The sequence below is a fragment of the Penicillium cataractarum genome (genome assembly GCF_028827025.1).
Source record: "Penicillium cataractarum strain IBT 29864 chromosome Unknown utg000009l, whole genome shotgun sequence".
NCBI lineage: Eukaryota > Fungi > Ascomycota > Eurotiomycetes > Eurotiales > Aspergillaceae > Penicillium > Penicillium cataractarum.
This window is the reverse complement of record NW_026622745.1, coordinates 1,289,295-1,303,387: the sequence shown is the minus strand read 5'-3', so window position 1 is coordinate 1,303,387 and position 14,093 is coordinate 1,289,295. Positions and strand designations below refer to the sequence as shown.

Here is a 14,093-nt window from a genome sequence, read left to right as displayed (position 1 = left end):
CATCATTGAACATAATTACATCACGTTCTGCATTACTACTTCTAGTTGCATATTTTTTTTGTATATCCCCACCTTGGCTAGCGATCGACGGAGACCCGTGGTTTTGTTTACAATATCGATTAGTTGGAGTATATTTTCCTGATGGATTTGAATTAATGTCATCTCAATATGCGGACTCGCGGATTTCTTATGATCTCTTATATATGTTGAATAGAAACTAGTAAGACGAATATTTCCTAATATAATTTATATCGCAAGAGATTCGGGTTGACTCGTCTGGTAGATGCGAAACACTATGCACAAAGGCCTGCAGTAATCACATTGTTAGCATAAGCAAGTTCTATGACCGTGGCTGGCTGAAGTGGGGCTTATAAATAATTACCCCCTTTCTTGCGTTTGTGTTACGGCCTTTCTCGAATTCGCCTCGACCAGTAGACACCAGGACTCTCTTCTGGTCCCCACAAGGCATAAGCGTACATTATTTCTAACTTAGCCCTCGTAGGCTGGGCTATGTTCCGGCCATACAACAACTACCCGTCACGTCGCAGGTAGACGTCATCTCAGGTTACACGAGTTTCAGGTTACACGATTTCCAAGCTAGATAATTCTCTGTTAACGCCCTTTACCCGTAGATCTACCTAGATGAACAGTATGCTTTCATTTAGAAAATTTCGCTCAGTTAGTGATCATTAAGTGATCAGAGTAATAGTAACTGAATTCAAAGATCCCATTGCCAACTGTATTCTTAAAGTATCCCCGCCTGTTGAAGATGAACACTATGAGGGGTTTTGCTTATGTTTCTCTCTGTTGATAACAGTTACCGCATCACCCATTTCTGATGATGGTATTGAAACAAGCAACAGCATCAGCTTTCATCCCAGCAATTTTAGCTATACTGGTCCTGGAGGTCCGCTGAATTGGCATGGCTTGGACAGAAAACAGAACGGCCTTTGTGCCAAAGGTAGATAGATACCAATCGCCAATCAACATCAACACTAAAATTCATTTTGGCCTTGGGGGTATCAGCATCCAAATTCCAAGCGCAATCGTCGACTTTGATAACTTGGGCCACACCGTCGAGGTTGCTCTATCTACCCGCTTCCTTTTTACTCCAACTGGTCGCTATGGCCTTCGTCAATTTCACTTTCATGCGCCTAGTGAGCATCGTATTAATGAGGGGTATATCTTCTAGAAGTCCACTTTGTCTTTGATAATCCTGGTAAGCGAATTACTGTTATATTATCTTCTTTCTACATTTGTCAAGGCCCCCAACATTCTACATGTTTTATCTAATGTAATACTTAGCTGGCCGCATCGCTGTCGTTGGTTTCGTATTTGAACTCACCGAAACTAGAAGAGGGAATGCTCTTTTTGAGAATATCTTGTCTCAAATTCATAAGATCGCCTTGCCTGGTACCTCGGTTAGAACGAGCCTCCTAATGTTTGGGGATCTCGCTGGGCATCTTGAAAGAAACCCTATCTACCGGTACTCTGGCTCTCTTACCTCGCAGTGTACTCAAAGTGTGGCCTGGTTTACTAGTGCTACACCTCTGGCTTGGAGTGTTGAGATGTTCAACGCTATTAAACACGTTCTCAAATTCAATGTTCGCTATACCCAAAACACTCTTGGGGAGAAAAATTTACTAGAGGCGGCTGCGTCCGGATTAGGTCCAATCATTCCGGAGCTGCTTGAACTAATGGAACACGGATTAAGATAGGGTTATGAACTGAGGATTTTCAAGCTAGCCCCCTTGGAAAGGTGCACTATGGCGGACATCAATTACACGTCGATTCAAAGAGGTTCGAGTTAGCGGATGAGTACTACTCAGGTTATACGGTGCGGAGAAATAAGTTGTGTAGACTAGAAAATTATGTTAGTCTTCAAAGGTACCACGAGTAACCTCAGCGAATCCTAATATAAAGGGCTTGAAGTTGAATAGCTAGGCGGACATGTTCTTAGCCGGAGAGAATGAATGTCGATCCTACCTACCTAGTGAAAATGGATCAAGTTTTAGTCTCCCGGATACTCTTAAGCTGGAGCTTTCTCATTAGTCTAGTCTCTTATAACCGCGGAGTGTGAATCGAGGTTAATAAGAGCATCTCCTGACTGTAATTATAACATTGTTAAAGAGCCAGTATGCTATAGTATACTACAGCATAACACATACAGGAAGTTATTCAATATTGCGTACTACTAGTAAAGAATATCAAGTATGGGTAGTGAAGTAAGAATCAGTAAGCGATAAGATTTTTCAATAGTCACCCTACATAGTCAAAGTGGCACTTCGCAGAAAAAAACTCAGAATGAACTACCACAAAAGAGCTATGCTAGGTTTGTTTCACTTTATGGGGTAAAATTGAAACATATTTAGCTAAGCGGCAGTATAAAGTATAAAGCACTGCGGAAGACAGCAGCAGAAACCATGTAGTTCTATTTCATCATGACTAGACTAAAAAATCGAGTCGCTTTAATTATACTTTCAAAGTTCCGAGAGTACTCAGTGTGTTATCACATGCTTATGGAGTCTTGGAGATTCACGGACCATCGAAGGCCAAAGCCAGGGATATAACAAGCTAGCCAATTAGCGGCGTCTGCAGTGAACGTTTAATATGACGGTCTTAAAAAAGCTAAACCCCAAAAATAGAGTTTTATAGCCAAGGACGAGTCCACTTAGGTCAGTCAGAGAAGCGAGATGTAGAGAAAAGTGCGGAACGAAGCCCTAGAACCCTAAGAGCTAAGATGGATAGAGAAGTCGACGAGCAATGAGACAACGTAGCCAGGATAGACTCGAGCGAAGCAGAACCCGTCTTGGCGGCGAAAGCGACGAATCAGCGGCGAGAACGGGCAAGGGTCTTGCAGTACTGGTGACGCGCGCTGTCGCACGCTGTGGCCCTGAAACGAAATAAGTTGGAAGTCGAATGGTGAATTTTGATAACGCGCCGGGAAGGTACATACGTATATCCGCTAGGACTGACCAATTATTTCTTCTAATTGCTTAGATGGCATACCGAGTGGCGTAGAAGAGTGTGGCGTAAGGTGTCATGATTGGACAAGCATAGATACAAAAATATATCCGCAAAGCAAAAATGAACCAATCACATTTTTACATAAGTGCCTGAAGAAATATAAAACATAAGTTAAACCCCGATCGCAGACAGTTTGACAGTTCACGCGATATCCGAGCTCCTTATGAAAGTGAATCGACCTTCGTAAATCTACGACCTCTCTTGGGTCGACGGTCGTGGGGGATTGTGTCAGCCGAGGACCCGTCTTCTAGGTGAGTCAGTTTATTAGCAGTTATATCCTTATAGAAGATTTCTTCAGATTCTATTAGAAGGTGCTCCTTAGTAGAGGGATAGGTCTAGTGGCTATCGTTTTGTGCTTAGGAATCAGAGCTAGTGCTCAGCATTCGAGGTCTCTTTGTTAGAGTTGTTAGGTTAGCACGACTGTTCTATCGATCTGCTTGCTTCTGCTTTCCTACCGATACAGTAGGAGTCACCGGTGCTGTCGTAATAGAGCTAAGATTTAGAATAAAATAAATATCATCCACACTAATTACGAGCCGAGATATTGTAGTAGTGATACCGAAAACCCTCCCGGTGATAAATATACGAGACAGTCTTATAAGAACCGCAAAATTCGTCTAACGGTTGCCGTTCCTAAAGTAAATGGAAATTGTAAATGTCATAGACGCCTTATTAGAGACGTTATAGACATTAGTCTCGAGGTTATAATATAATAGAGTAGACCTATTATTTAATTGTCCTCCTCTATCTCGCACTATTCCTAGCACACTAACCGTAGGAAGAGCAGCCTCTGGATAGTGCATATTATACGTATGAAAATCGGAATGATCACTAGGGTGACTCAAGAAACCCTAGTAGTAATAAAATAAGGGTGGCTTTTATTTATATCGTATCAGTTAACTTCATACGCGTATAAAATTAGACGTAGAGTCCTATTTAGGTCGACAGAAGTTAAGAATAAGCCCCAAGCATAGATAAAATTATTAGGCTCGTAGGATTAACGATCGACCGACGAAGCGAAGAAATGTATAGTAGTTAGAAGCTCATTCAATCCAACGCCGTCCGAGTAGAGATTAGTTTAAAAAGGAAGATAAAATAATGCCTTAATTCTTAGAGTAAGACCTTAGTCTAGTCGCGATAGGTCGGGTCCCACGCGATCTATAGAATCCCTCAAGTGAAGAATAGCCGGTGAATTTACCTGAGTTAGCATAAGGACGACAAACCGAATCCAGGCGATATCCACGAAAACTAAAGGTTTGCGAGTAATGTTTGTTTGATGCCAGATATTATAGATAGAGGAAATATGTTTGTTGAGAGTATCACTAGTGAAAATCTGTTGTATTTAGTTTATTTTCCTGGTCATAAGAACAGACATAATCGTACGTAATAAGTAAGGAAGTATATGAAGAAAAAGCGTAGGATAGTTGAGTGCTAACGCGAAATTAGAAAAACTTACCTGAATGAAATAGGGGGTTACGCCACGTAAGTGGAAGAGAGTCATGATGTCGATGATATTGGGTTACCAATTAAGGTACCATAGCTTATATAATAGCGCCGCTTTTCTTTGTTAAGTGTCTACCCGTATACGACACAACTTTTCTCGAATGGTTTACCCGCCCATATACTTGAGATTATAGGTACTGATGGTTCTAGCTCGTAGCCCTATCGGTGCCGTATTAGGAAACAAAGAAGCTGATGCACCTATATTGCTGTCGAATAGCTACAGTGTAGCTACAAAGCTATTCTTTCTTCTTCTTTCTCTCTCACGCTTGTTGTTACTGTCGATTTGGACGGTATGTTGTTGTAGCTCGATAGCTTCAATCCATTTGCTTTAGCGCCTTCACGCGGTGGACTTATGATAAGCATTCATTGTGTAAGCAGAGTTAGAGATCGGGCGTAGAAGAGGGCTAGGACACGCTTAGCTTGCCCAATCAGATGAAAGAAGCAACCCAAACATCCATGGCCTTAACTCCTTTCCGACCCCCCTGTATACCCTCCAAGCTCGACTCACACGCATCCCGTAACGCAAGAATCACCGCCCGTTCCCTCTCATCACTCACTTGCTCCTCTACTTCCTGTTCGAAAGAGGAAGAAAGGCAAGTAGAGACCTCCCATTGTCCGTCCAACAACCCCTCCCCACCCGGCACGCGGGTCTCACTTTCCAGCTGCCACCCGGCAGCCAGGGCCAGTTCGGTAAGCCGCTTTGGCCCCAGCACCGTGCGGACGTTTGAGTCGCTGTTGGGTTTACGGCACTCTAGTGCTGCCTGGGTGAGCGCAGCTAATACGTGAGGCTGGGCAGAGGAGTGCGTGGCTACTAACGACCACTCAGCAAGCAGGAGACGCTTACTGTGCTGCTTGAGGGCACGGAAGGTGGAAAGGATGAGCTCAGGGGAGGAGAAATACCATAGGCAGTGGGCGAGCACTGTTGCGTCGAAGGCCTTATTTTCGCTGGAAGAGGGGGAGGGAAGAGAGGAGAGGCAGTCCAGGGGGGTCGTTGGACCCAAGTAATCCGGCTACCCAGTGGGCCTTGCGAGATATGACTCTGTGCTTGGCCGAGTGTATACGGGGCACCTGTAGGAGCTATTAGTTGGCTGTGCTCGCACCGGAGAAAAGCAAGAGGACTCACCATAATCTAATGCCGCCGGATCGACCGCCACCACCCTCCCCTGCTCGCCCACAGCAGAGGCAAGGACTGTCGTGCAATCCCCCTGCCCGCATCCTAGTTCCAGCACCTTAGAGTCAGCGGGAACGTTCCACTGCTGCAGAAGCACTAGGCGGTGAATGGTTTGAGAGTGCTGGATGCTGAAGTTGGTAGGGTCGTGTAGGCAGACACGGGCGATAGCGGCGGCGTCGAGTTGAGTGGACATGTTGTGCTCGATGGGTGTTGTGTAAGGCACAAGACGGCTGAGTGGGGTTTGCGTAGCCAGGTATCTATGCCCTTCGGTCTAGTTAGCTGTATTCAGAGTTAGTCGCCCAATAGGAACGTAGTGTGCTTCCCGACTCTCGTAGATTATGGCTCTATGTTAACAATTCATATACGCTATACGATAAGCACCTTGATAACACAATTAATCTAGCCCGTATAATCTATTTTTCCATTCCCCTCAATGCCATTGTCTAATCATTCCAACGACTCCGGGGGATTTCTCCATCATCCCATATACAAACTATTCATGAAAAGACACAGCAAGAGCATATCACACTCTAGTATTTAAAAGTCTTGAGGGAAAGGAGAAGAAGGAAAGAAGGGGGCGAGAGGGCATGTCGGGTCTTTCATGTCGAGGCGACGGAGGGATTGGTGACAAGACGGTGTATTAAGGCGCTAATCCAGGAACGGTAAAGCTAACTGGATGTAGTAATTCACAGGTCCGCCGTTTACATCGCCAACAATCCGCCAACAACTAACCCAAGCAAACCTCCAACTAACCCAACACCCTGGCCAACCCCATTCGCAACCGCCGAATTAGCAGTCGCCGTAACACCAGCCTCACTCCCACTCCCACTGACACTCATACTGCCACCCCCACCCCCACTCGACGTCCCACTAACAACAACCTTCCGATCATAGCCCGTCGCCGTAACAGTATAGGTCGCCGAAGCTTGCGACCAAGTAATCACCGTCCCGCTGGGCGGTGCTGTAACTGTCCCTGCAACATTATGCAGCGTCGAAGTTCCATTCTTGGGGAAGTCACCCGGCTTGTAGAACTTGTTGTCTTCGTCGGAGAAGCCGAGGTTTGCGCAGTCGGTAGAGGATAGAGTGGAGTCGCAGGTTGACCAGGTGAAATCTGGGATGGAGGTGTAGAGGTTTGGGAGGTTGGAGGGGAAGAAGAGGGGCCAGAGGTTTGCGCCGGCGAGGGTGGGGACTGTATTTGGGCAGACTTGCCATGCGCTGTGTTGGATATGAGGTTAGTTCTTGCTCTTCTTTTTGGGATGGTGCATATATATTGGGGGTTTTGTAGGAGGGAAGGGGAGACGTACGCAGACATGCTAGCACTAGCACCGCAGCAGGCACAGTCCGTTGCTGTTCGTGCGATATCTGGGATGTTGCCTAGATTTGAGAGGTCGGGGATATTGTTGAGAGCTTGGCTGGTTATGTTCTCGACGCAGGAGATTTGGGCTTTGCGCGCGGAGAGAGTATTTGTGAGGACCTTGCCTAGACTGCAGGAGCAGCGATTCGGGGCATCGTCTGGAGCTGGCCAGAAGGGAATTGGTTCTGTGGCGCTGGGGCATACGGCAAAGTATTGCTGGACGAAAAGTTGGTATTCGCAGGAGTAGACCTGGATGTGGGGGATAACATGTTAGCGTTTGACCAATTGAATAGATTATGTTAAAATTGAACACTTGGAATATCAAGTATTGAACTTTATATGGCAGAAGATGGTAGTAGAAAGACATACCTGGTTCCAGCAGGAGTGTGCCATGCAATTGATATACTCTTGGTGTGCGGTACATCCACAGTCTACAATGCAGTCGCCATTGCCGTTGCAGTTGTTGATGCAGGAGCGCCATTTGTCGGCAACATTGTGGTTACAGTCTGAGTAGACGGATTCGGCAGCACAGGCGCTGGCAGTGATGTTGGTTTGTGCAGAGGCGAGCTGTGCAAGGCCGGCCAGAGCCGCTGCCGACACGGCGAGGTACTTGCTGGATGGCATTGTGTAGTACTGGACAGTGAAAAGAGTCGGGTGCCAAGCTTCAATGGCTGTGTCAAGCTTACTCTTAAGATAGATTTTCACTGCTGAACAGAAACTCCCATCAGATCTAGGGTCAGCGATGAGATATTATATAGACCGCCTCTCCAGGCAAACCGGTAAATTTAGAAATTTGTACGTAGTCCTCGGATCCCGGCTGATGCATGATTGCATATATCCCTCTGCAAGGCCAGCGGGTCGATCAGTGCATTGGTGCATTTGTATTGGAACTACAGTGTCATCGCAAGCTCAGACCGGGGCTTGAGTTCTCGCATTGACACTGACATTGCGCATTGGCACCCAATCCGAGAACTCACAGCTACCAGCGTCACACAGGAAAATACCCGATGGGCCAAGAAATCCCCTGCCATCGTTAGTGACAGCGACGAATCTGACAATGAACGAATGTCCTCCGGCTTCGAATCCATTGATCGAACCCCCCTGCTTGCATATCTCACATGCACGCAGGCAGTCACGTTTTTTGCTTCGGCAGTGGGCGAGCTTCGGGGTTCGTCATACTGGATGAGTCGAGCCTTACGGGGCAGGCTATTTCAGTGGTGTCCTGCATGGGGCTGGACCCTTGCTGATAGATGCCAGAGACACGAGTGCGATGCGGGTCTGTTGATGACTATGGAGTCATGGATCGGTGAGCCTTGCATGGTACTCGGCGGATGTGCGCGGATGAACCCTTGATGACGGTGAGGTGTCATTGACAGTAGTTAGAACTGTGAATATGGATAATTGACGAAGCTCCCAGTTCTGAGGGTCTATATTCGTGGCTAGGACTATGCGGTGTGCCCAGTCGCGGTAGCTAGGGGGTCAGACACTGGGCGTCGCCAGTCCAATATAACTCCAAGGGAATTGCTGTGTGAGCCTAGTGTTCGCTTCCTCTGACAGTCCTTGCCAGGTTTCATCCTCTCACACCTGGGGCTGAGCCCTGTCGGGATCGCAATGGCGGTCATGAAACACCGTATGGCAGCCACGAAGATGACTGCACTTGCGGGGAGTTAGCCGTGGCAATGTCATTGAAAATTCATCGTGGCAGAGTCGATCAATCCACCGGTTAGGTATCCATGCTGAAAATGCAGCAAGGAACATACATTTTTTTGCGTTCCTAGATGTTCCTGGGGCGGCAGTGGCTGTGAAGATTGGCTGGAGCGGGCCGAATCGAGGGGGTTCGTTTCGGCAGTGGAGAGATCACATCAGATCTCCTCAGACCCGAGATGTCTCACCCCTGCTGAGCGGAGTTGAGCATTGGCGAAGAAGTACATACAGTATAACTGCATGCTTGGCTTTAAGAGAGGCTGGTTCATCCCTTAGCCTGGGCGGTTGTTCCTTCGTATTTCGTCCTTGCAGGTTGTTGATATAACGTCGCTTGATATAGCGCAGGGATCTGTCTGATTGACGCGATGCTACTGCAAAAAGGTCACGATCTTTGTAGCATTGATCTACGGGTTTTACCTAATGTTTTCTTCCCTTTGTAAGGTCACCATTCGGGCTGAGTATCACTTGTCACCGCTCTATGCAGCTTATGCTTACTGAGTACACCGTAGGAAGACTTCCAGCTTGGCTGCGTTCTCCGCAGACCTAGATTCCACCCTTTCCAAGCATATTATCCTCCAGGGTCAGCATGCGCGGTGTATTTTGTTTTTATGTCTGGTTAGTTAACACGACTGTTATGCACGATTTACGGAGTAATGCGAGCGATAAATTTGTTCAAAGCGATTAGCTACTGTAGGACTTGAACTTGGTCATCCAACTAACCGCAACACTTTCCCAGGTCCAATGTAATACAAATCCAAATTACTAATCAGGCAACTAATCCGCATTAGTGTAGTGGTTAACATATTTGTCTTTCACACAGAAGCCGGGGGTTCGATTCCCCCATGCGGAGAACCTTTTTTGTTTTGATTTTTGTTTTCCGGGCAAGGCTGCCAGGCCCCGAAGTTCAGAGGGTAGTAAGAGAAGCACTGTTCCACAAGCGGAATCCTAGGCCAAGGAAACCTTTTAATTCACTCGTTGGAAGACGTGGTTATTCATCTGACGGGGGTTTCCAATAAGGAAATTTCTACCAAAATAATCGCTCCCCAGTCTCTAGTCTCGACCTCTTTTTGCACTCTACCATTCATACGCAATAGCGTTAGGTAGGCTAAATAATAAACTACGATTCGTGCATAATAATATGTAACTATACTTTCATGGTAGTGTATATATCCTTGTCTCCAGGACGGGGAATTAAATCCTCTGCTAGTAAAGATCGGAGAGTGACTTTCCTTTATGCCCGAGAACGGATGAAGAAAGGTCAGAGCCACGTCAAAAATAGTTCTTATTTATAAACCGCAATCTATACACTTACAACCCTCATTTTCTAAACCGCTAATGCCCAGTATATATCCTATAAGGTCAATCATATCTACTATAGTCGGGGAACTACTGACGGAGTTTCGGTGGAATGCCTGATTGGGGTACTACAGTTTACTACAGTTGACCAGAGCTAACATAACCAACGCTCTAGTCGGAGTAAGTTATCTTCCGTGTCCCGACCAAAGGCTGCAATATTATAATTTGTACTTATAACCAATCTAAATGCACTTCTTTGATCACGTATGCAGAGTACACCATTACCGACTACCGTACCCAAGTTGTGAAACAGCCATGGTTCGAATCCTGATCACTGATGCCGAGGGTTTGGTCGGGAAGTTTACGATAAATGAGTTGATCTCTCAACTTCGTGATACGATCTCCTCCAGCGCAGACAGCTCTCGTATCCTTGCTGGATACCATAGTCAAAAGGCGCTTCAACGGGCAGTCGAGTTGAATCAAGACCAGAAGCTTGTTAAGCCTGTGATCATCGACTGGGCTGACTCTACGAGTTTTATTACAGCGCTCCAAGAAGTCGATCGTATACTACTTATCACGCCTTTCACATCAGCCAAGACAGCTCAGATCAAATAATGGATTAGGGCTGTGTTGACAGTCCAACAATCAGACGCGGATGGCAAAAAGGCATTCCATGTCGTCCATGCTAGTATTCACTGTGATATTAGTGATCCATCACTTCATCTTCCCCATGAATCATGGCAAATAGAAGCCGAGAGATTAATCATGGACGCCACTCCACGAATATTTTTGTCATGAACAAATCTACATATCAATTTTGATGGATATAATGGAGTTCTCAAGTCTGGAGAAATCGCGTACTTCCTTCCAGCGGAAGCAAAGTTCGGGTGGATAGCTCGTGAGGACATTGCTGCCGTTGCTGCGATGGCACTTCTTCATCCCAAGAAAAATGCTGGGAAAACATATCCCCTAGCAGCGGAGAGTTTATGCTTGGTGGATATGGCGACTATTGCGACAGATGTTTGCGGCTTCGACGTCAAAGCCCGGCAGCTTATGAGTGAAGATTTTTGGAATTTAGCATTAAGTCCGGCTGCAAATCCGGAAAACGACGCAGGATACAAGGAATATATGGATTCAGTGGGATCGTTGTTTGAGGGTTTGGCTAGAGGTAAATTTCCTTCTCATAAGGAAGTTTTTGCGTCTGTGGTTAGGACCATTTGTGAGAGGGAACCGCTGAAGTTTAAACAATGGCTGGCGACGTCTCCCTACAAGGCAAGGCTAGGCTCTCTTGCTAATTAACTCCTCTTTGTTGGTCCATTTAGCATCAATTACATTCCCCTGTCGACCTGAGCCTTGGCCAACTTCCCTGTTGATGTGAATACGTATCAGCGTATAGGGGCAGTGAATTCTCATTAATAGCCGACTGGTTTCATAGACATCCATATTCTCCCTCCATTCAAGATTCTAGAATCATAGCTAGGTCTAGGCAAAACGACCACCTCGACCATTATCGAAATAAGGACGAGCCGGATTGGGCTGGCGGCTTACCTGATTTTTAGCGAATGGAATCTCTCACACTCTGATCAAGTAACTGCATGGCTTCCAAAACAATCTTTTCCGACTTCAGCACGTCCTCTTCAAGCTCCATTCTTTCACTCGGTACCAGATCTTCGAGCCACCAGGGTGCTATATTTCCTCCCAACCGAGAACGCGCCGTAGCCTCTCTCCATAATCGTTCCTCGATGCCCCTCCTTGGGGTTCTCATTCCGCAGGCCTCTAGCCTGTTCAGATATGCTTCATATAATATATCGGGCCAGTCGCCTTCATTGTCCACAGCGTCATTGACGAACTCATCTAATTCCGGGAAAAAGCCAGAGAACTCAAAGTCAAAGACACCGCTGATCTCAGTGGCATCAACGGATATAAAAACATTGTGCGGAGAGAGATCGTAGCGCGTGAACACGAACTGGCTCTGCAGATTGCAAATTCCAAGCTGTGGTAACCGAACCGCAATGAACTCTCGAATTGAATGGATCAGGTGCCTATTTCCTTTGAATATCTCCAGTTCCTGAAGTTTCCGGAGCCGTGCTTCGAGCTTCACTCGGTAGTACTGAAGCCCGTTGATTATAGGCTCATCAAACTTGACGCCGAAGGCAGGCATTGTAGAAGAAGGGATTATTCGTAGGCCGAATATTTCCAAAGAATCAAGACTTGACGGCTTCTCGTCACTGATTCCACACTCAAGGTTCCCAGTAACCTTCCAGACAGGCAACCCTTCCCTCCAGCGAAAAACTATGTTTGCTAGTTGTTCGTCGATAGTCTTGAGCTTGTCTGTGCTCAGACTTAGTGTTGACAAAGGGACTCCAGGAAACCGAGTCATAAGAATCCACCCATTGCATTGTCCATCCAATTTAGAATCAAACCGAATTTCGCCTTTGGCTAGCGCCCCATCCGGATTCATTCTATGAGCGAAAGATTCTTTGCTATGAGACCACGCAAGGACCCGTGGAGACGGTATTTCAGGCGTGAAGTTTTCGATAAGACACAAGCATGATACCTCATTCTCGGTTTTCGACTGGTCAAAGAATTTTTCGTTTAATTTCAAGACCAAGTCGTTGACGGTACCTCTGTTTAAGCTTTGTACCGGCAAACTTTCGGGTGACCTTCAAAAAGTAGATACGATTGTTGAATGATTTCCCAGAACCGAGAGGTTCAATGTCCAAGACATCACAACCAGGAAATAGGCATTCGAGTAGCCTGATTATTGTTTTGTTCGACAGATAAACTCCATGATATTTTGGAGTAGCGTCGTGAGGACCTTGAATTCTCTCCATGAAGACAATAAAGCACGTCTGGATGCAAAGACTGGGAGAAACTAAAGGTTTGTATCGCGGAAGCGGTCTTTCTTTTTAAGGATCGGCCCAAAGCTTTTATTTAAACTTCTGATTATGAAAAACAACTCGACTTGGCTGGGAAAAGTCTTGTCTTGGGATTGCTTGTGTGCAATCCATTATTAGGCAACGACGACCCCTCTAAGCACGGAGATTCGGACGATATCAACCTCCCGAGGGAAAATCAACCCGAACATGGTATTTAGGCTATGCTCAGGGCGGTGAGTGTGCATAATAGGTGTACTGCACTTGGGACTTCGTATAGTTAACTGGTAGCGATTCCCCTCAATGGAAAACTGTTGATTACCTAATACACACTGTGCCTTCCAGGTCCTCCAGGCTACCATCCTGGTGACAACCAAATCCTCTCTACCTGCTCGGGCTACAGTTCATTATGTCTGATAACAATCTCTGTCACCCACCGACAAAGTCCTCTCGTCGAAAACTTGCTCCAAAGACCAGAACGGGTTGTTTGACCTGCAAGTAAGTCTCGACCTTTGGCGAGATGCCGTTGATATAGAACCCTCTTAGTGACCAGAGTAGGGCTCGAAGAATAAAATGCGACGAGGGCAAACCTCACTGTCGCAGATGTCTCGACACGGGAAGAAAATTCGATGGTTATTCCATATCAAGCAAAGGCACACTCTTTCAGGCGGAGTCGCCGAACCGATCGAGGGCCCTTTCACACGATATAGGTCTCAGCGCCCTGGAGAGGACGGCATTCCAATTTTTCCGTGCATACACAGCTCGAAGACTTGCGAATGGCTTCACTAATTCCGTCTGGGATCGGATTATTCCGCAGCTGTATCATTCCGAACCTGCTATTCGGCATGCGGTCAATTCCATTTCAGATCTTCACTACCAATTATGGACACGATTGGATTCGGCTGTCGCAGGCAAACAGCTGAAGTCGGGATTTTCAATAGAGCAGCATACGAAAGCGCTAGGTCGGTCAAGGAAAAACACAAGAGCCGAACTCAGTGTAGTCCTCAATTGATGCAGTATTTCTCCAGAAATGACGCCTGGCCCTGTTGTTTGGGTTTGTTTTGAGTATTTTTGAAGAGGAATTAATGGAAGCAAGTAAAATGATATTACGGAACAATGCATGATCTGGGTTGGAACATTGCTAATATACTTCCTTCGAGGC

General features: G+C 46.3%; 4 protein-coding genes across 4 annotated transcripts; 1 reads left to right on the top strand and 3 right to left on the bottom strand.

The window, feature by feature from the left end:
- Positions 1–4,958: 4,958 nt before the first annotated feature.
- Positions 4,959–5,894, bottom strand: N7496_011075 (class I SAM-dependent methyltransferase; the record flags this gene model as incomplete). Its single annotated transcript, XM_056703988.1, has 3 exons — positions 4,959–5,291; positions 5,375–5,598; positions 5,654–5,894. The coding sequence occupies 3 exons, from the start codon at positions 5,892–5,894 to the stop codon at positions 4,959–4,961; spliced, it is 798 nt and encodes a 265-aa protein (XP_056549948.1).
- Positions 5,895–6,402: 508 nt separating this feature from the next.
- Positions 6,403–7,679, bottom strand: N7496_011074 (uncharacterized protein; the record flags this gene model as incomplete). Its single annotated transcript, XM_056703987.1, has 3 exons — positions 6,403–6,916; positions 7,006–7,304; positions 7,425–7,679. The coding sequence occupies 3 exons, from the start codon at positions 7,677–7,679 to the stop codon at positions 6,403–6,405; spliced, it is 1,068 nt and encodes a 355-aa protein (XP_056549947.1).
- Positions 7,680–10,370: 2,691 nt separating this feature from the next.
- Positions 10,371–10,670, top strand: N7496_011073 (uncharacterized protein; the record flags this gene model as incomplete). The annotated part of the gene is made up of 1 exon (XM_056703986.1): positions 10,371–10,670. One exon carries the CDS (start codon positions 10,371–10,373, stop codon positions 10,668–10,670), a length of 300 nt encoding a protein of 99 aa, XP_056549946.1.
- A 940-nt stretch (positions 10,671–11,610) lies between these two features.
- N7496_011072 (uncharacterized protein) lies at positions 11,611–12,516 on the bottom strand (the record flags this gene model as incomplete). Its single annotated transcript, XM_056703985.1, has 1 exon — positions 11,611–12,516. The coding sequence occupies one exon, from the start codon at positions 12,514–12,516 to the stop codon at positions 11,611–11,613; it is 906 nt and encodes a 301-aa protein (XP_056549945.1).
- Between the last annotated feature and the right edge of the window lie 1,577 nt (positions 12,517–14,093).